Source organism: Amaranthus tricolor, chromosome 3 (genome assembly GCF_026212465.1).
Source record: "Amaranthus tricolor cultivar Red isolate AtriRed21 chromosome 3, ASM2621246v1, whole genome shotgun sequence".
NCBI lineage: Eukaryota > Viridiplantae > Streptophyta > Magnoliopsida > Caryophyllales > Amaranthaceae > Amaranthus > Amaranthus tricolor.
In genome coordinates, this window is record NC_080049.1 from 30,222,054 (window position 1) to 30,241,769 (window position 19,716).

The following is a 19,716-nucleotide window of genomic DNA, read 5'->3' on the forward strand; positions in this document are numbered from 1 at the left end:
GTTTCGCAGGAATTCAAGTCGCTTCCTTTCACGAGTCGCTGCTCTTGATTACGCTTCTGCTAAACGGTATTTCAAGTGTATCCCACTTCCTCGTTTCATTACCGAAACAACACTAAAGTGGAAGAACTTTTGAAACTACCCGTGATAGTAATGTGGAAGATTAAAAAAGAACGGAGGGAGTACCTTTTTATGTGTTGAACATTTCTATTAATTTTGATGTAATTACTTATGATCTATATTGTTTAGTGCCTAATTTTATGATTATGTTTTATACTTTTATAACTTTTAAACAAAATAATTTAATATTTCAATATAATTTAGGATTCATATAATAACTTGAATACTTATATAAAATAAGTAATTTTTTATTTAAATAATTCATAAATGGTGCTTGAGATGGTAATCTATCTACTTCTAACCTAATTAGTGTAATTACGTAACCAAAACCAAAAAAACGTTAAAAAGAAAAAATAAAGAACTGTGTTTCGGAAGCAAAATGCAAATGTTGTTGGTTAGTAGAAGTTGTGTACTTTGGATATTTTCAACAACCACGAAGCAACAACAAAAGCAGCAACTCCTCCATTATTCTCTCTCCTTCTACTTCTCCCAAACTCCCTCCATTTCTCCCTTCTGCTCCACCTCATCCAAATCTCCAACAATGGCTTCCGATGACTCTTCAAACTATGGATTCAATCGACCTGAGATGTACTCTAGTTCTCTCGCTAATACCGTCAATTATTACGAACGCCATGTCTTCCTTTGCTACAAAAATCATGAATCATGGCCTTCTTCTGTTGAGAGTTCAGATGATGATCCGCTTCCTAAGATGCTTGCTTCTGCTCTTAAGGCTCGCAAGGATGATATTCCTGTTAAGGTTATTTCTTTGATTCTTTTAGGTTTTTTGTTTTTGAGTATTGGATCTAGTCTTGATTTATTTCAGCGTTTTGATTGATTTATTATGAATTTATACCGTCGTAGCGACCTAGATAATTTTTGTTTCGATTTGAAATCGTTACTATTTGATTAATTTTGGTGTAAATCTTCTTATTTTAGCTGTTATGTTTCTTGTATTCTGGTTGGTGTGATATTCTAACATTCAGCGTGTGATCATGTCATGCGACAGTGAAATTAATTTTTTATCATCTGCTTAGCAAAATATAAGATGAATTAATTTTGTGGTCTGCTTAGCAACAAATTTGACGGCTAATTTTGTGGTCTGCTTAACAAAAAATTAGATGCATTAATTTTGTAGCCTTAGCAAAAAATTAGATGAATTAATTTTGTAGTCTGCTAGCAAGAATTTAGATGAATATATCTGAATTTGATTATTAGTGTGATTTGATCAATAAATTGGTACAACTATAAAGCAATACTTTCAATACTGTTCAAAAGTATTATAATGATTTCAATTAGGTTAATTATAAAGGTTCATGCCATTAAAAAGTAAAGCAATCAGCTATACTGACTTTCTGATCATTACTCTCTCTGCAGACTCGTCTGACATTATGTGGGGGATGCAATGATAATCAGTGCTCAGATGGTGATGTTTACATTTTCCCAGAGATGGTCAGCTATAGGTAATTCACTTTGGAATATTATTGTGTATGATGGTTGTTGATGAGCTCCCATTGTCATTTATTTATTTATTTTGTACTTACTAATATAAGCATCTTATCAGACTTGATGGAATATAGGCTTTGACATGTAGCGTGTTGAATTTTCTCTACAGGATGATTTTGTGTGCATATTAATTGCAAGATAGGTTTAGTGTTTGATTTATTTCAATCACTTTCTTTTCTTGGTGCTTTTTAGTCTTGACATTGTAATTGTTTTGCTGATTGAAGGGGTTTGACGGAGTCAGATGTAGATGCATTTGTGGACGATGTTCTTGTGAGTGGTAAACCATGGGCTTCTGGGCCTCCAGAGACTTTGATTGGTGCATATGTTTTTGTTTGTGCCCATAGTAACAGAGATAAAAGGTGTGGTGTCTGTGGTCCTGTTCTCATTGAAAAGTTTAAGGAGGAGCTTGAGTTGAGGGGTTTGAATGATCAGGTGTTTGTGAACTCTTGTTCTCATATTGGGGGTCACAAATATGCTGGCAATGTAATCATATTTGGAACAAATGCTGATGGCAAGGTTATTGGTGATTGGTAAGATATATTCATCATCTGTTTCCCTTTTGTTTTATGTTATGTATGTTTATAGAGATATGGTGTATTCGACATATAAGTTACTTCTTGATTTTACAGGTATGGTTACGTCACTCCAGCTGATGTAGCAGACTTGCTTGATGTCCACATTGGCAAAGGAGAAGTTATCGAAAAGCTATGGAGGTATGTTATTGTATGGATTTGTGTGTCACTTATATATCTGTTATGCAATTTATTTGTCTTAGGGTTAGAACTGTTACGTTTGTAGCAATTGTTGGATCCCCCTTATTTTTAAGTACAACTGTACAAGCTTACTGCTACTAGAGTTGAGTAAGGTTGATCATTTTAGGCATCACCCACGCTTTCGTGGTTCACCATTGGGCGTTCACTTTAAAAATATTGATCTATTCCATCATCTCAATGTGATTAAGTGACTCTCGCATCCTAGATAGGCTTTGGGAAGGTTGAATGTACGCAACTTTCCTTGTTTTAATAAAAAGGTTGTTTCCTATTGACACTTGATAGCAAACATTATCAACTAGACATTAATATATTGATCTATGTTTAGAAAGTTATGTACTTTTTTGTTTTTAATGCAAATAGCAAAGCATCATTCTGATAGCTTTAGCAATATTATCTGAGAGGTGTGTTCAGTTTTACTACATTATGCTCAACATTCAATGATCAATTTCAGGGGTATTCATGTTTTTTGAGAATGAAATTTGATTGTTAACTTCTCTATTTAAATGTTGAAGTATATTACAAATGTTTTAAAAGATTAAGAATATGCTTTGATTCCATTGGAACATTCACTATGATGTGCTTTTAGTTTTTTTTCTGCATTATGTTTGACGTGCAAAACGCAATTATCAATTTCAGGGGCCAAATGGGCTTGAAAACTGAGTCCGAGAAAGAAGGAAGCAAACCCACAACCGAAAATGCCCAGGGAAACGCTGAAGAAAAATCACCAGCTGCAGATAATGAAGCCAAGGAAAGCACCACAAGCTGTTGCCAGGGTGCAAACAGTGTTTCTTGCTGCAGGGATAGCTCAGCTACTAATGGCGAACTTGCAGAAGGCGATGTTAAGAAAACAACAGATGGTTCTTGCAAGAGCGGCATGGCGTGCTTGTCAAGTTGGGCTGGTAAATGGGAGCAAAGTGATCTTCTAATGGCTGCTGCTGTTGTCGGGGCTGTCGCAACTGTTGCTGTGGCTTATAGCATCTTCAAAAGGTCGCCATAAGCTATCTAAATGACTCAATGCAGTTTATTATTTGCAAGTGATTACCTTTTTTAGTGAGTATGCTTACAATAATTTTTAAAACCCCACATTTTCTTACTAGGTTGCTGCTAAATGCTAATATAGCCCTAAAAAAGTAGGGATGGGTCTTGGTGATTAGGTAGATTTTTTAAAGATGAATCGTATAAATGTCCCATTATATTTTGTATCTTGCTCTTTTGCTCAGTGTTACATTTGCGTCCTCAGTACTTCACAAGCCATATTTGGGGATTAAAGAAATTTTGTACTTCTAAATATAAAGCGCACTTGAATAAGTGTATTACCATGTTTATGTTTGGCTGATATTATCTTTGAAACATACTTGTATTTGTACGATTATTGCTTATTTGGTTGTTGGTACTAAATGGTGGTATTTATAAATAAGGATTTATAGTGCAAATATTCATGAAATATATTATGTCATTCTCATGGTAATGAAAATTTGATCATAAAAAAATTTCTTTTGTTTATAATTTTACATTGCCATTTAATATCACATCCCTAAATTGGTGATGCATTGCAATGAATTTTATGAAAAAAAAATGAGATGGTTTAAGTAAAATAAACACGACCACTACACATGTTAAAAGATTTTTCCACCAAAATCATTACCATTTTGGACATTAAATACCAACTACGATACAAGACGTTAAAGTACTGATAGGATGGAATAACATGGCAAAAGATCTATATTTTATTTTAAATCCATAAGATAAAACATAATCTAGTTAAATATTATTTGAATCACCCAAACCTAATATAATTTTAATTAATATTTACTTTTTATAATTTTTAATTATGTCAAATTAATAATATTAACAATTTAAACAATACATTAACATATATATGTATCAAACAATAAATTGATCAAACCACTATCATCACCGTGGACAAAACACCAACAATAACAATATTTTATTACCTCAATGTCATGACTTTAACTTTCGGCGAAGATTGCCCTCGGATGCATGCAACCTCACTCTTATTATAAGAAATATACATATTTTAATGAATCATTTTATTATAATAATAAATATTCTATAATAATTAAAAACTAAAAATTAGAAGTATAAATTTTTAACCTAATCGAAAGTTGAGACGGTATGACTCGAAGACAAAATCCAACCGTGTAAACTATATTCCGTATTATATTGTAGCCTAGTTGTTCCCAAAGGTTAAAACTCAAGGGATAGTCATGGCGGCCGATGCCGAGGTAACGGGAAATTGCAGAAAACGGAAGAGAAGAGGAGGAAAAGGAAGGAACCGCAACAAATCCTTGAAGAATTCAATTACCTCTTCTACTGCTACGTTGAATGTTGCCTCTAATTCCTCTCTATCCAATTCTACTTCTACTAAATCATCGAATTTTCTCGAAAAGGTATATTCTCGTCTTCGCTTCTTCTGCTTAGTTCTACAGTTATCAATTGAGAATTTATTTAATTTTTTTGGTATTGTTGTTTTAGATGAAGGCTAGGTTATCGGGAGGCCATTTCAGAATGCTCAATGAAAAGCTATACACTTGCACGTAAGTTCCTTACTTTTCTTCCTTTTTTTTTAATTGAGAATCAGATGTCTGCCGTTTAATTTTTATATATGATGTTTTTACTTGTTTGTGATGATTTCTTGATTTCTCTCGGGGTTTTCGAAATTATATTGGGTGCTGAAATTAACCTGTGTAGTCTAATGGAAGTTTTTGGAGACTTTAATACACTCTGTTTATTACAGATGTGGATAGATGTTGGATTATATGTGAGGAGATGAGGACGCCGAAAGTATTCAATATGTGTTTAATCGCTTAAGAAGTTATCAGTGATTGTATCTATTAGTTATTAGCTTAGCTTAGGAAACTGCTACGGATCGTCGCTATAAGTGATAAGTTAGTTTAGGGAACTGCCGCCTATCACAGCAATTAGTTAAAAGCTTAGGAATATTAATTATTCTAATGGACATTTTTAATAGCTATGAATTATGATGATGGGACAGTTTTAATTGTTTTGGCACTGTAATGTACTAACTTTGATATCGAGAAGGTGTGTCGAATAAAAGTTAGAGGGTTTTATCATGTTAAGGTAACCGATGATAGCTTTTTTTGCTGTTGAAATTCTCCTGTTACAAATTAATGTTTAAAACCTGCCTTGCCATTGGAGTGTGTTGTTTTCCTCCCAAAACAAACTTAATCGCTTGTTTCTATGTAAAGATGTTTTTGTTATTGTTGCATGCTATACTTGGTGGCATGGGGTTTATGGAGTGTTGTTATTGTTGTTGATGTCATATCTTATGTTGGCATTCTTTTTGTTTTGCTAGTGGGAAGGATGCTTTGAAGTTTTTCAAGCAGGACTCTTCACTATTCAATATGGTAGGGTTCTGTTCCCATGTTTGAATTCCGTTGTTCTTGGTATGCATAAGCTAATAGCTTAGCACCCATGCAATGCATGACTATATATTGTCACTAAATTGCCTAGAAACATCTTTGAAAGTAAAATTAGGTTCCCACCAGCAAGAGGCACCTCATTTCCTTTTCCTGTTTATTCTCCTTTGACTTAGTAGTTTACTCTTTTGGAAATAGTACAACTATTTGTACTCCAATTTCCTGGGAGTATGCTGCTTTCAATAGCTTATATTATTTTTTTATTGAAAAAACAGAACCTTCATACTAACCCTAATAATATTTTAACACCTCTTAAACGATTCCCCCACATATTCCCATATTCAAGTCTCACACCTATGCTCTTTAAAAAAAAAGTCTCACACCTATGATATATCCACATCCGAACTTCTTAGAAAATATATATATTCAGGGCTAGTTTTGTGAAAACAAGAAAATTTTGTGCTGATATTTCATCCTCAATTGGTGTAATTTTACTTCACCTTCTGAATTGTTTACTTGTGTCATAATATTTCTGGTGTGCATGACACCTGCTGGCTGCTACAGCTTCTTTCCTCCACAATTCTCCTTTGTTTTGTGTTCTCATTGTTTTACTTCTCATTTGTCCTATCTAAAGGACACCATTTATTTTTGGTTTATTACCAAACACCCAATGGGAATGCCGAATTTGAGATGACATTTCTTTGACTTAAATGCCAGTATCATGCAGGGTATCAAGAACAAATGTCACATTGGCCTGAGCTACCAGTTAATGTAATCATACAATGGCTGAAAGATCACAGATCATCTCTTGTTGTTGCTGATTTTGGTTGTGGTGAGTCTTTGTAAGCTTATATAGACTGTTGCCTTCTCTGATTGATGTTTGGTGCATCGAGAAGGCTCACCGCTCAATCGCTCACCAATTGCCTTGCATAAACATTTTGGACATAAATGCATTTTTTAATGTCGATTGCAGGGGATGCACGCTTAGCAAAGAATGTAAAGAATAAAGTCTATTCAATTGATCTCGTTTCTAGTGATCCTTCTGTTATTGCTTGTGATATGTCAAAGGTATGTAGGTTAGCCAAATCCAATTCTTTTTACATCCCTATAAAATTGCATCCGTTTTTTAGTTGTAGTATTGATTTTTAGTTGGAGAATAAGACAAAGACAAAACACAAGTGGATGGAAGAGATGAGTGGACGAGATGAATGGAGAGAATAATTTTGTAGATGAGATTAAAAGAAAGGGTATTGGACTATTTCCAAAAAGAATGGTGCAAAGTTAGTGGGAGAAACTTCAATAGAAATAGGTGTAATTTCATAGGACAACGAGTATTTTGTAATTTTATTTTATGTTCCTTCATCTTAACAAATGTTTAGTGTTCTATTCATAGATAACTCAATATCTTATCATCCTTCTAGTAAATTATTGATTCTCTTGAAAAAGTTGGGTCAAGCTACAAAATTATTGCCACCTCTTGTCAATATGTTTGGGTGACAATGTGGGCGTTTTTTGTTTTGGGTTATATGACACGAGTAACTATCCTTAAAGAAAATATTTGAGAAAATGGAGGCTTCTCTTACTTCCATTATATTACCACACTAATTTTTTTTAATCAAGCTTTGTTTAAATTTACGTTTTGCTTGTTTTAATGGAGTGTACTAATTCATTAGGATTAAGTCATTCAAATCTTTAGTAAGTATTGGAAAATGTGTAAATTGAGCTCTTAATTTCTAGCAGAATGCATTTGCCTATATAATCCGTTAAGTTGTTTCATATTGTTTTTCTGGTTTTTACATGGTATATTCATATGAATTAGCCTGTTCGGACTTCAATGGGCAGATTATGCTTATTTGTTACTCTTTTATGTTTGGTCGTTTAGTTGATGCAAGGCTCTTCAAAAGCATTGATATTTTGTTGCATTAATACGTCAGCATCACAAGGTTATAGGTCTTTTCAGGTGTGTTAAGGGAATTTTATCATAATGTTTGCACTTATAGGATAAGTCATAGCACAAGCTTCGCCTCCCCCCCCTTGTTACATTTGGTGCACTGTGCTATTGTAATGCAATGACCTGCACTCTGTGTAATCTATCTTTGTGACGTGTAATTTGTAAATGCTGAAGAAGTATTTTTGCAGACTCCCCTGGAATCATCTTCAATAGATGTTGCTGTATTCTGCCTTTCACTCATGGGAACTAATTATCCTAGTTATCTTCAGGAAGCACACCGAGTTCTTAAGGCAAGGTAATATTTGAATATGATGTTTTTCGGAGTTTTTCTATTACTTCAAAACTTTTGCTGGGTTTTTGATGAGGTTACGGTGCCTGCAGTGGCTGGCTCTTGATAGCTGAAGTGAAGAGTAGGTTTGATCCAGACACTGGAGGAGCAGATCCCAACTTATTTTCCAAATCCATATGTCAACTAGGATTTACGGCGGTAACAAAGGTACGTGTCGTTTTCCTTTCTCCAACAAGAGGTATTCCATTACGCAACATTTCATCATCCAATGTCGTTAAGTGAATCACACCGAGGCTTCCACCCAGTTTTGGTTTAGTAGGGCTGAATATACACAATTTTATCCTTGGTAAAACACATAGTAATTTTGATTGTCCCTTGGTCGCGAACATTATTTGTAACTTCACGTAAACAAGTATACATGATTTAATGAGCCGTAGGTATTTTGTTTTTAGTTGTACGTTATGTCTTCAGCAAAGAGTATTGGACATGTACTTGTATTAATGCAAAAATCGCTAATTGTTGAGTTGTTTTCTTACAGGATTTTTCGAACAAGATGTTCATCCTGTTTTATTTCAAGAAAAAGGTGCGATTAGCTCTCCCTCTTTTCGTGTCGTGTCACAATTCTGACTGAAAAAGGCATACATGTCAATTAACTATTTCTCCCCAAATGTTCTTTTCAATTTTTCTTGATCAGGCAAAGGAAAGCAGAGATTTGAATGAGATTGAATGGCCTGATCTAAAGCCTTGTCTCTACAAGCGTCGATGAACAATTGTGAAGTTGATGGTTTTCCTTATATAGTGGACTACCTTCTGTATATTTAAAGCTAGCTTCGTTATGTTAGGAAGAATTCGATGCTCGAAAATGATTTTTCGAAAGCTTTGATTCTGGGAAAAGGTTGCTGGAGTACAGATGATGAATCGTTCTCGAATCTCGTCTTCTGACAAATAGATTATTTTGTTTTATTTTATTTTCAAAATTTAGTAATCATAGGAGATTTTAAGGTTTGTAACTGACATTTTTTTTTTGAAGATTGGGTTGTTTTTTTCCTGTTTCCTTGTTTTTTTGTGCAATATCCTCCTTTTGTATGGTAGTCTTGGGTTGTACACTTGGTAAGCCTTAATACAAGCAAGAGTTGTGTGGTAATATTTATTTTTTTAATGTATGTACTAATCTAAAACTAAGAAAATTAATTTCATTTATAATACATATATACTTCCTCTGCTCTAAATTACTTGCAATATTAGAAAAATGACACTATTTATTCATCACTCTTAGTTTGTAATTTGTTTTTAACCTCTAGGTTAAAACATAATCAAGTAAGATCTTATTTGATTCGCCTCATAGCGAATATTATTAATATCAAATTTTTATAAGTTTATATTCTATACATAATTAGAGATATTAAAAATTAAATTAGTGTGTTGGACTGCGTAAAAAATCAAACATTACAAGTAAATTGGAAGGGAGAAAGTAGTTTTGATTTCTTTTTATTTGCTTAAGTTAACGTAAATTTCAATTTTTACATGGTACCTTAACATATGAATCTTAACTTCTGTTGTATTTCTACAATTATCAATTCTAAAAGTTCAAAATTCTAGCTCATATAATAGTTCTAGTCTAATGGTAGTTAGATTGGATTTTTCTTTTATTTAATCTAAGTAGCAAATCTCAATAACTTAATAAGTTGCACATTGCTCTTTATTTTATGTCGTCTCTAGTTTTTTAGCGGTGTTGTCTGACTAATAAAATTTATTTGTAGCAGTTAGAACTTTTATATATATATAGTAGTGGATCTTGAATCTAATTCAAATTCATAAATTTAGATTTGAATTATACTTATGAATCATCAATATCTTTTTTAAGACATAGTTTTGTTTGTGACACACTTATCATGTAAATTTTATTATTATCAATTTATTATAATGTCTAATTATGCACAATTAGATTCATTTAGGATTAAAATATTGTATTTAATAAAGTATAAAAATTAAATAAAACAATAATATTGAAAATATATGATGAAGTATATCTCTCAGACAAACACCCGACATGAGTATTTCGTTATTATTACTGCTAATAATAATATTTTCTTTCACAATATGTCACTATCACTTACAATTTAAAACCGATACAAAAATTACTCTGTAGTTGCAATTTTTCTCATCTCAAAAGGTCATACCTCCCTAGAACAAAAATAAAATAAAATAAAATAAAATAAAAGGTCAAACTTCACTATTGTCTCACATAGACCCAAATTTTCCATAGTTCTATCCATTAGATCCATTCTACCCCTCTTAATTTTGTTGTGTGCTGTTTTTCTTTGTTGTTTGTTATTTGATAAGCACGTCAAATCAACGCGTAAACTCACTATAATTTTAATAATAAATAACACTTTCATCCCCATCTTCCTTTCTTGCTTCCTTTTACTCTCCCATTTCTCTTCCTAATCCTGTTTCTACTCCATTTTCTTCATTTTTTATTAACATATAAATTATCCCCGTTTCTTCCCCAACCGATAACCTACCCATTATTGTATTTGTCTTGGAACTCCCAATTTTATGAACTCTATATCTTGATGGGTGTTTTTTATGAGGTGGGTCGATCTTAAATTTAACATAATTTATTGTAGTGTCAAATGTTTTGATTTTTTATTGATTATTAATAGTAATTTCAAGTGAAAAATGGGATCTGAAAATGGGTTTTATTCAATTCAAGAGTTTAATTTGGATGCCAAGTGGTTGATTGATGCTAAACATCTCTTTGTTGGCCCTAAAATTGGTGAAGGTGCTCATGCAAAGGTTTATGAGGGAAAGTAAGTGTCTTTGTTCAAATTTGTTTATACCCTTTTTGTTTTTTTCAATTTGAATGAATGTGATTTATCTATTTATTTTTGGGTATTTATCTATTATTTGGAAATTTGAATGAAATTACTCTTTTATTGTGAGAAATTTGCTGGTCTGATTGATATAGTATTGTATTATGCAGATATAAAAATCAGGATGTTGCTATAAAGATTGTAAATAAAGGGGAAACACCAGAGGAGAAAGCTAAAAGAGAAGGGCGTTTTGCTAGGGAAGTTGCAATGTTGTCCAAAGTTCAGCATAAAAATTTAGTCAAGGTTAGGCTAAGATATTTGAAATATATTTATCTTAATTTGTCTTTCAAATAAAGCTTTTAGCAATAAGCTCTTGTATAACGGTACCCGTCTTATTCAATTTGCGGTAACGGAAAGCTTATGCTGTAACGAGAGTAATGCAGTTATAATATGGCCTAAATATTGGCTGAAACCATAAGATATCACGGTTTTTTTACACCTTTACAAAGCGGCAAAAACCGGTTCGTTTATTTTGAAAACCTTTACAACGCGGTCGACATCGATGCCATTGTTGTTTTGACTTTTGAGGGTAGATTTGTAGTATATTTGGTTGGCCAAGTGTTCACTATACTTACCTTTGAACCTTTCAAGGTTTGGACTGTATGAACACATTTGAATTTTTTTGGAGATCAGACCTTAGATTATGTTTGGTTCTCCTTAAATTGGTTTAATTGAACTTCTTTTTTCAGAAATGTGTGAAATTATGGACTAATTTTACTGACCAATTGGTTTTTAGTGAGTGAAACTTATTTTTATGATTCAACTTTGCTTAATCTTATTGATCACTAATCATAATTGATTTTTTACACTCATTTTTTATTGAACTTGCACAAATTCTTGTATGAGACGGTCTCACAAGAGACGTGTCCCGTACTTGAATTAAATAGCCTAATAATAGAAAATTTTAGCATAATGCACCTTTTGTATGGAGTCGTCTCACTGTGAGACGGTATCATACAAGAGGGGGCCTTGAACTTAATTGAATTGGATGGTTTAGACTCATCAAACTGCCTTCATTCCCCCTCCTCAGACCCTGCTTCTGAGCGGGACTCATTGGGATGACGATGATGATGATAATGATGAAATCGATCAATTATGTTAAGTATTGCATGCAACAAATTCAGTATTCTTTTATTGGTGGTGTAATTTAATTAGAATGGCTAATGTTTTATAACTCAATAATAGTAAGGTTTTACCTCATATCTCAACATATTTCTTGTATTGAATTTGTCAGTTTATTGGAGCTTGTAAGGAGCCTTTCATGGTAATTGTGACTGAGCTTCTATTGGGTGGGACTTTACGGAAGTACTTATTGAACTTGAGACCTAATTGCTTGGAAACAAAGGTAGCAATCGGCTTTGCTCTTGATATTGCTCGTGCAATGGAATGCTTGCACTCCCATGGAATTATACATCGTGACTTAAAACCAGGTATATTCACTTTTACTTGTTCTTCTAGCTCTTTTTAATTCGTTACCTATGTGTTCAGCTGCCTCCTTTTTTACGACATCAATTTAGCTAGCTAGTAATATTGAAGAAGATTGCACATATTCGAACTTGTAATCACATTAAAATATCTAGTGTGAAGATCACCGAGTGAACAACACAAAAAGCTTATTTAGTACTCAATGGAGTATGAATTACAATAGGTCAGAGACTTATAGTGCATAGATGCAGTAACGGACGCGATCGCTGTAATGACATGGCGATGCGGTAATAGGATTAATGCATTTATCGACTTATTGAAATGCCAAATATCGACCTAAAACACAAGATATTCATATGCCTGAAAACAGCTCAAAGCGCGTGTTTTTTTACACATTTAATCGTGGGAAATATTGGTTCAGTTTTCTTTAAAACCTTTACCACGCGGTTGATGCGAAGCGATGCAACTTTGTTTTTGCACTGTGGTCATAGTTGAGCTAGATCAGGATTTGAGTCAGACATGTTTGACATATTAAATTTGTTCGAGGAATGATGAATGTTCAATTTTCTCTGCTTCCAGAGATAAACTGTTTATAGTTCATGTATTCTGATTTGTGTTCGGCTTGTCTCCAGAAAACTTAATCTTGACATCAGATCAAAAAACAGTCAAACTTGCTGATTTTGGCCTAGCTAGGGAGGAGTCGGTAACTGAAATGATGACGGCAGAAACAGGAACCTACCGATGGATGGCCCCAGAGGTAACATAGATGACTTTGGCATACTCCTCTTCTTTTCCGTCCCAAAGAAATGTTCGTGTTCGATTAAAGTAATGGACTCATATGAGCAAAAATTGAAAAAACTGATATTAATAATCCAACATTGCACCCATCCACTGTGAATAGAAACTAATATTAATAATCCAATCTTTCACCCATCCGCTGTAAATAGGATTATTTTTTAATAAACCAACCTTTGTCCTTAGTTTGCTGTCAATATACTAATAGGGAATGCTGATAGAGTGATAGCAAACAAAGGGCATAGGTTGAATTATTATAAAATAAAAAGTTATGCTGATAGCAAACTAAGGGTAAAGGTTGGATTATTAAAAAACAATCCAAATATGAAATTATTCACAACGAATGAGTAATAAAATTATTAACAGGTTGGAATATGAATATCAATTTTTCCTAAAAAAATTGGAACATATCTTTGAGACGAAGGTAGTAATAAAATATAAGTAGAGGAAAAGCTTGTTATACACAAACCTAACTAGTTCTAATTGCAGCTCTATAGCACCGTCACATTAAGGCGCGGGGACAAGAAGCATTACACTCACAAGGTTGATGCCTACAGTTTCGCGATTGTATTATGGGAACTCGTACATAATAAATTACCATTTGAAGGCATGTCCAATTTGCAGGCAGCCTATGCGGCTGCTTTTAAAGTAAGCATTTCTCGTCTCTAATTGAATCCGTGAGCTGTTGTCTGTCTTCTTTGTATTAAGAAGCAATCATGATGGATATCTTTGTGATAGTTAAAAATATCGGAATCATGTTTTCGATGCCTTAAATATAACTATGGGTCCGTGTAGATATCCCTCGAGCTCTTGGACGCAAGAGTCGTATTTCAACTGAAAATGAAAATCAAGTACCAACTTAAAATGCTTACAGAAATAATTTTGCTTTCAAAACTTTTGTTACCTTTATTTATGGCTTCTACCAGTGTTGCATCATTCGCTGGCCGTTTCTTAAATTTGTGATTCACTCAAAATGGCCCAAAGTCGACATAATTTGCCTTTTCCGATTCACAAGGAGGTTAGTGAATCATGTGACACTGGATTTGACATATGCAATTTTGAGTTACTCGTTTCATTATTTAAGTTTATTAGCTTATTAATGCTCTAAAAGTTCGGTTCCTGATAATTGCAATGCTGTAATGCAAGAATGTTAGACCTAGTGCGGAAAATCTTCCCGAAGACTTGTCCAAAATCGTGACCTCTTGTTGGGCAGAGGACCCAAATGCTCGTCCTAATTTCAGCCAGATAATTCAAATGCTCTTGCATTATCTCTCGACTTCGTCTCCAAAACCTATGATCCCGCCTCAGATAGTCTTTCCCGAGAATGGTTCAGAGTCTCCCGCAACAAATACGTTGATGACTGTAAGACATCGGACAGGCGAATCGTTCAGAGTAACTGACATGGAAAACAAGCAAAGAAGTTTTTTCTTCTGTTTCAAAGAGTGCTACTAAACCCGATAGTCTTTAGTTTCGTTTGATTAGTTCGGGTACAACGTACCATTGTAATCTATGTATGTTGCTAGAAAACGAATGTTGTAGCATAAACACAAAATCGAAATGTTTATGAAAACCGGATAGAATGTAGAGTAGGTTGCGATATTGTCGTTACAATTCGCATAATTAGTCACTCATTGTAATGTGGCTCTGCATTAGGCCCTTTGAGATTATGGGCCTTTGTGATGTAAAAAATGTATAATTAATCAAGTCATAATTAGTTATTAAGTTGATATTTTCATATTTTGCAGCTCTTTACTTCTCAATTGCTATTCTATTTGATTTCTAGATTGGCTATTCAATAAATTGATAAGTGCGTGACCTATGAAAAACCCGAATTCAATCTTGTCTCGGTTGGAGCAATTATTACTTTTTTCAGATAAAATCTAAGATTCCATTCTTTGATGTCTTTTCCTTCTCTCAGCCTACCCAATAACCAAAAAAATATAATTATTCTACCGAATTTGCCACAATTTCTATCTTTGTCCATCCCAATATCTATTAAATTTTATTTAAATTCTTTTAACAATAATCTTTCTAACAAGCACTCCTAAACAGGGGCGAAACCAGAAAAAAAAAGTTAAGAGGCAAAAAAAATATAAAGTAATACTGACAATATACTCTAAGCGGAGCCAAATAAATCTTTAACTTGTTTTGAAGGTGTTGTGTTTACTTTGTCAATCAAAGGCTATAAGTGATCACTTATGGATCTATGATTTCATCAGATTCAAATAATGAACAAATCTGCATCTAACTACTGCATGAATATCAATTCTAGCCCTAACTATCTTTTTTCTCTTAATTCAGCTTCAGATTTCAAGGCAAATGAGCATGCATTTGTAAATCCAAGATGAGCATCACTTTGCGAAGATTTATCTTTGACAATAATTATAATTTGTTAAAAGGTAGGGAGAATATAAGGAGAAAAATTAGTATAAGAGATAAACTTGTATTTGTTTTATCTTTTTATTACATTTCTCATCTCTGTATTACAATAACTTGTAAATATATATATATAGTAAAAGATGGGAAGAGGAGACAAATGTGATACTGTTGTGAAAGACAATGCATTCACTTGTATTGTCACATCAATCTCAACATAATTTTTATAATTATATGTTTTATTATTGATTTTTATTGCATTTATATGTGCACCCTAAGAAACATTTGTGGCATGTCCCTACTAGGTGCACTTAATGATACAGTAGGTATACTAGAGGCGAAGCCAAGTTCTAGACGAAGAGGTTGAAAATTGCTAAATCTTTAGGGTATTCACCTCTGACGTATACAACCTTTTTGTTATCATTAACATTTGAGTAATGGGATGTTGTTCGAGATTGACGTTGTTAGTTAATGGCTGATATTAAAACTTGGGTGTCTTTGTTATCACTAACAAATATAAGGTTGCGTATATCCAATCCTTCAAATCCTGTCTAGGTGGGAGCAACTTAATGACATTGGGGTAATAGAATTTTATTGGAGGTTACGTTGTTGATTAATGGGTAATATTAAAACTAAGGTGTCTTTGTTATCACTTATAAATATAAGGCCCTGGCTAGGTGGAGCAACTAATGACAGTAGAGTTGGGTGTCTTTGTTAATACTAATAAATGTAAGGTTGCTTAATGATATTGGAGTAATGAATGTTGTTCGAGAATGAAGTAGTTAATTAATGGGTAATATTAAAACTTGGGTGGTTGATGCAGTGGTCAATTAAGAAAACCAAATGAGATGTTGAAGCTTATACTTACTACTTTTGTTGGGATTGTGTTTGGGTTTTATTTAGGAGTATCATTTCCAAAACTCCCTAAGACAAAGGTACAATATGCTTTCCTTATTAAGGGTTAAGTTTGTTATGTTAATAAGTTTGATTTTGACCAGATGAAATTGGAAGTATCTCTTATGCCTTCAATAGATTTGACATATGTAGAAGACAAATATTCAGGGCTTTCAACACAAGCATGGTTGAATGTTTGGTCCACTTTGAAAGGCAGAAAGGTTGGCCCTTCAAAAGGTCACTCACTAAATGACACCAAGGTGAATATTCCTTCTTTAATTATGTCTCTAAGAGTATGTTGTATGGTAACGGTCACGAAACAACTTTTACGGATAATGCAGATGGATAATGCAGATGGTGTTGCGTTGATTTGGTCTATATTTTAATTGTTATAAGGTTGAAAATCTTTTATAATATGGTCCTAATATGGTGATGAAGTGGTTATTTACACTATGGTCCCAACAAATAAATCATATTTTCTGTGTTCCGTGCCGTTTGCCACAAGTACAATCTTTGTGGAACCCATAAAGGGAGAAAAGTTAGTAAAAAATGGGATTTATGGGAAAGTGGGATAAATGCGTGAATCTAATGAAAAGAAAAGTTAAATGTGTGGACGATAATTAAAGAAAAAGCGTGAGTCATGACCAAAAATATAAATGAAATAAACCCCATGGGACAGACCAAAATAGAAAATACACTAAAAGCCATAAGACGGAGGGAGTATATGGTTGTGCTTATTGCTCAAGATATATTGGTCTCCAATCTCCACTCCACTATGAAAGTTTTTTTCGATTGGGTAAGGTTAGAAAATCCTCTGCAATCAAGGGGAAGTGGAAACCAGCCTTTGGTGCTTAGAATTGAATCCTTGTCACAAAAGTAAAAGGAAAACTTTCAACTACTAGGCCAACCCATAAATCTCATACTCCACTATGAAATCTTGGGTTTGTCACTTCTTTTCTTCCAAACCACCTCAAATTAACGTCTCATCAAGAGAAAAAAAATAAAGAAGCTCCTATTGATCATCTATGAACTTAGTATTTCATGTTTGCATAAGATTTGGCCATTTGGGCTACATATTAGTAGGTAGATTCATTATAATTTGAGATAGTTTCTCTACAAGGGAGTTTTATTGATTATAAGCAAGAACATTTTAATCATATTTCAAAACATTTGAACATTTTGCAGGTTTGGGTACCAACAAATCCGCGAGGAGCTGAAAGACTCCCCCCAGGTAGACCGATATTTGTAAACGTAGACTCTATGGTAATGCCCAAAGAGGTGTGTCCTCCATCCTCATCCTGCTTATTTTTCTGTCTACATTACTGTTCAAAAGTCGTTCAATCGAAACAAATGCTTTGTTATTTCTAACAAGAGTTGGGTTGCGTACTTGCGTACACCCTGGCCAGGCGAGAGCCACTTAACGGCGTGAGGCTAATCCGATGGCACAAGTGCCCGGTACTATATCTGGTTTTTGCCGCCTTTTTATGGTTGAGTTCTGCAGGATCTTAGTAGAAAACCCAATTACCTAGTTGCCTTCACAGTAGGCTATGAGCAAAGGGATAATATCGATGTGTGCATCAAGGTTAGGAAGCTCATTCGATCTAACGCTCCTCCCCCCACCTGGGTTTTCCAATCATATATTCATATACATGTTGAAGTATTTGCTGAAATTCGATGTTACAGAAATCAGACAACTTTATGATAGTCCTGTTTCACTATGATGGTCGGGTTATAGAATGGAACGAATTCGCATGGGCAAAGCAAGCCATCCATATCAGTGCATCAAAACAGACTAAATGGTGAGTGATAGAGACTATCTTTTGTGTTTGAGACAACACTTTTTGATGCTATAAGCTCACTTTATGTGTGCTGATTTAGGTGGTACGCTAAACGGTTCTTGCACCCTAGCGTGGTGGCGGCCTACGATTACATATTTATTTGGGATGAAGATCTCGAAGTTGAAAACTTTGATGCTGAAGAGTAAGCTTATAGACATAGACACACCCTTAAGACTCATCATGCCATATTTATAATTGTGCTATTCGGAGTAACTGTTTAGTCGACTGCAAATACCTGAAATTAATAAGGAAGCACGGACTGGAGATTTCGCAGCCTGGCTTAGAACCGAATAGAGGTCTAACATGGAAAATGACCAAGAGAAGAGATCAGGGTGAAGTTCGCAAGTATGAGGCACTAAATCTGTTCGTTTTAGCTTTCAGATCTATTTGACAAATGGTTGTTGGTTTGAGCTGTTTGCTGAAACTGTTGGCTGGTTTGACTAGTTGGAAGTATTGGCTTGTATGCTAACTGTTAAGTTAGTTGTTTAATCCAACTATTATGGAGATGTTTGGTAAACATTAGTAATTGGTTGTTGGCTGTTTATTAGAAAGAGGGTCAAAAGCCAAAAGCCAATTAAAAAGCTATTGACAACGGCAATGTTTGGTTTATGGTTTTTTACTTATCTTTTTGGTTGGCTTTTTGGCTTTTGGTTTATTTGTTGGTCAAACAACTAAAAAGAGTGTTTGGTAAATGGCTTTCAAGCCAAAATAAAAAAAAAGTTACTCTAATTAGCTTTTTTGTTGGCTTTTGGCTTGTTGACTTACTTTTTCTTTAATAAACAACCAACTGTCAGTACCCAAATTTACAAAACATCTCCATCAACAGCTAACTTTTTCAGCTAGTTTAAAAGCCACACATTTCCAGCTAGTCTAACAAGCCAACTAAAAAGCCAACAGCCAATTGCCAAACACCCCCATAGCTTTTTAATTTTGCCTTAAAAGGCAGTTTTTCAACTGGCTTAATAGCCATTCACCAAATACGTTTTTAGTTGTTTGAAAAATCATTTACCGAGCACACCCTTCACCAATCATCAAACTTAGCTCCTCGCTATTGATATCTTTGCATAGTGACCGAAGAAAAGCCTGGTGGTGCCCTGATACGTTCCTACCCCCATGTGCCGCGTATGTATAATAATTCTATGATATTGCTACATGCTTATTGGCTAGTTGTTAATTTAGTTGTTTGAACTTACAAGTTCATCGAAATCATGGCGTCAGTATTCTCGCGAAACGCATGGCGTTGTCATTGTTTATGGCACATGATTCAGGTAGTCCATTCTTTGTTCTAATGTTCTTGTTTAAACAATAATGGTGTGTTGCTTTATGACATTTTAGAATGAGTTGGTGATGGATGGGGGCTTGATTTTGCTCTAAGGATGTGTGTGGAGGTTGTTTCAGTTCCCTTCTTTTTGGTGTTCCATTAGTTCATGTCTTTGGTTCATAGAATGACATTTTGGTGTTCTAATAAATGTTGTGAT

At 34.0% G+C, this 19,716-nt stretch overlaps 4 protein-coding genes across 4 annotated transcripts; all 4 read left to right on the forward strand.

The window, feature by feature from the left end:
- Positions 1–493: 493 nt before the first annotated feature.
- Positions 494–3,826, forward strand: LOC130808983 (uncharacterized). The gene is made up of 5 exons (XM_057674566.1): positions 494–874; positions 1,492–1,577; positions 1,845–2,150; positions 2,250–2,333; positions 3,030–3,826. Exons 1-5 carry the CDS (start codon positions 497–499, stop codon positions 3,388–3,390), a joined length of 1,215 nt encoding a protein of 404 aa, XP_057530549.1. The 5' UTR covers positions 494–496; the 3' UTR covers positions 3,391–3,826.
- A 703-nt stretch (positions 3,827–4,529) lies between these two features.
- Positions 4,530–9,193, forward strand: LOC130808984 (ribosomal RNA-processing protein 8). Its single transcript, XM_057674567.1, has 9 exons — positions 4,530–4,804; positions 4,890–4,951; positions 5,731–5,782; positions 6,512–6,626; positions 6,768–6,862; positions 7,934–8,040; positions 8,127–8,241; positions 8,573–8,617; positions 8,729–9,193. Exons 1-9 carry the CDS (start codon positions 4,622–4,624, stop codon positions 8,798–8,800), a joined length of 846 nt encoding a protein of 281 aa, XP_057530550.1. The 5' UTR covers positions 4,530–4,621; the 3' UTR covers positions 8,801–9,193.
- Positions 9,194–10,276: 1,083 nt separating this feature from the next.
- Positions 10,277–14,865, forward strand: LOC130808985 (serine/threonine-protein kinase STY13). The gene is made up of 6 exons (XM_057674568.1): positions 10,277–10,847; positions 11,021–11,153; positions 12,145–12,340; positions 12,968–13,092; positions 13,620–13,778; positions 14,277–14,865. The coding sequence occupies exons 1-6, from the start codon at positions 10,717–10,719 to the stop codon at positions 14,580–14,582; spliced, it is 1,050 nt and encodes a 349-aa protein (XP_057530551.1). The 5' UTR covers positions 10,277–10,716; the 3' UTR covers positions 14,583–14,865.
- Positions 14,866–17,171: 2,306 nt separating this feature from the next.
- On the forward strand, positions 17,172–19,635 carry LOC130808987 (uncharacterized). Its single transcript, XM_057674571.1, has 5 exons — positions 17,172–17,483; positions 17,586–17,678; positions 17,902–17,982; positions 18,084–18,199; positions 18,279–19,635. The coding sequence occupies exons 2-5, from the start codon at positions 17,661–17,663 to the stop codon at positions 18,382–18,384; spliced, it is 321 nt and encodes a 106-aa protein (XP_057530554.1). The 5' UTR covers positions 17,172–17,483; positions 17,586–17,660; the 3' UTR covers positions 18,385–19,635.
- Positions 19,636–19,716: the final 81 nt, after the last annotated feature.

Coding starts and splice junctions, on each gene's coding strand:
- LOC130808983 (XM_057674566.1), top strand. CDS start 497: ATGCAAATGTTGTTGGTTAGTAGAAGTTGTGTACTTTGGATATTTTCA. Junction 875..1,491: donor AGGATGATATTCCTGTTAAG/GTTATTTCTTTG, acceptor CTCTCTCTGCAG/ACTCGTCTGACATTATGTGG. Junction 2,151..2,249: donor GGCAAGGTTATTGGTGATTG/GTAAGATATATT, acceptor TTGATTTTACAG/GTATGGTTACGTCACTCCAG.
- LOC130808984 (XM_057674567.1), top strand. CDS start 4,622: ATGGCGGCCGATGCCGAGGTAACGGGAAATTGCAGAAAACGGAAGAGA. Junction 8,041..8,126: donor CACCGAGTTCTTAAGGCAAG/GTAATATTTGAA, acceptor CGGTGCCTGCAG/TGGCTGGCTCTTGATAGCTG. Junction 8,242..8,572: donor GATTTACGGCGGTAACAAAG/GTACGTGTCGTT, acceptor GTTTTCTTACAG/GATTTTTCGAACAAGATGTT.
- LOC130808985 (XM_057674568.1), top strand. CDS start 10,717: ATGGGATCTGAAAATGGGTTTTATTCAATTCAAGAGTTTAATTTGGAT. Junction 10,848..11,020: donor GCAAAGGTTTATGAGGGAAA/GTAAGTGTCTTT, acceptor TGTATTATGCAG/ATATAAAAATCAGGATGTTG. Junction 13,779..14,276: donor CCTATGCGGCTGCTTTTAAA/GTAAGCATTTCT, acceptor CTGTAATGCAAG/AATGTTAGACCTAGTGCGGA.
- LOC130808987 (XM_057674571.1), top strand. Junction 17,983..18,083: donor ATATCGATGTGTGCATCAAG/GTTAGGAAGCTC, acceptor TCGATGTTACAG/AAATCAGACAACTTTATGAT. Junction 18,200..18,278: donor GCATCAAAACAGACTAAATG/GTGAGTGATAGA, acceptor GTGCTGATTTAG/GTGGTACGCTAAACGGTTCT.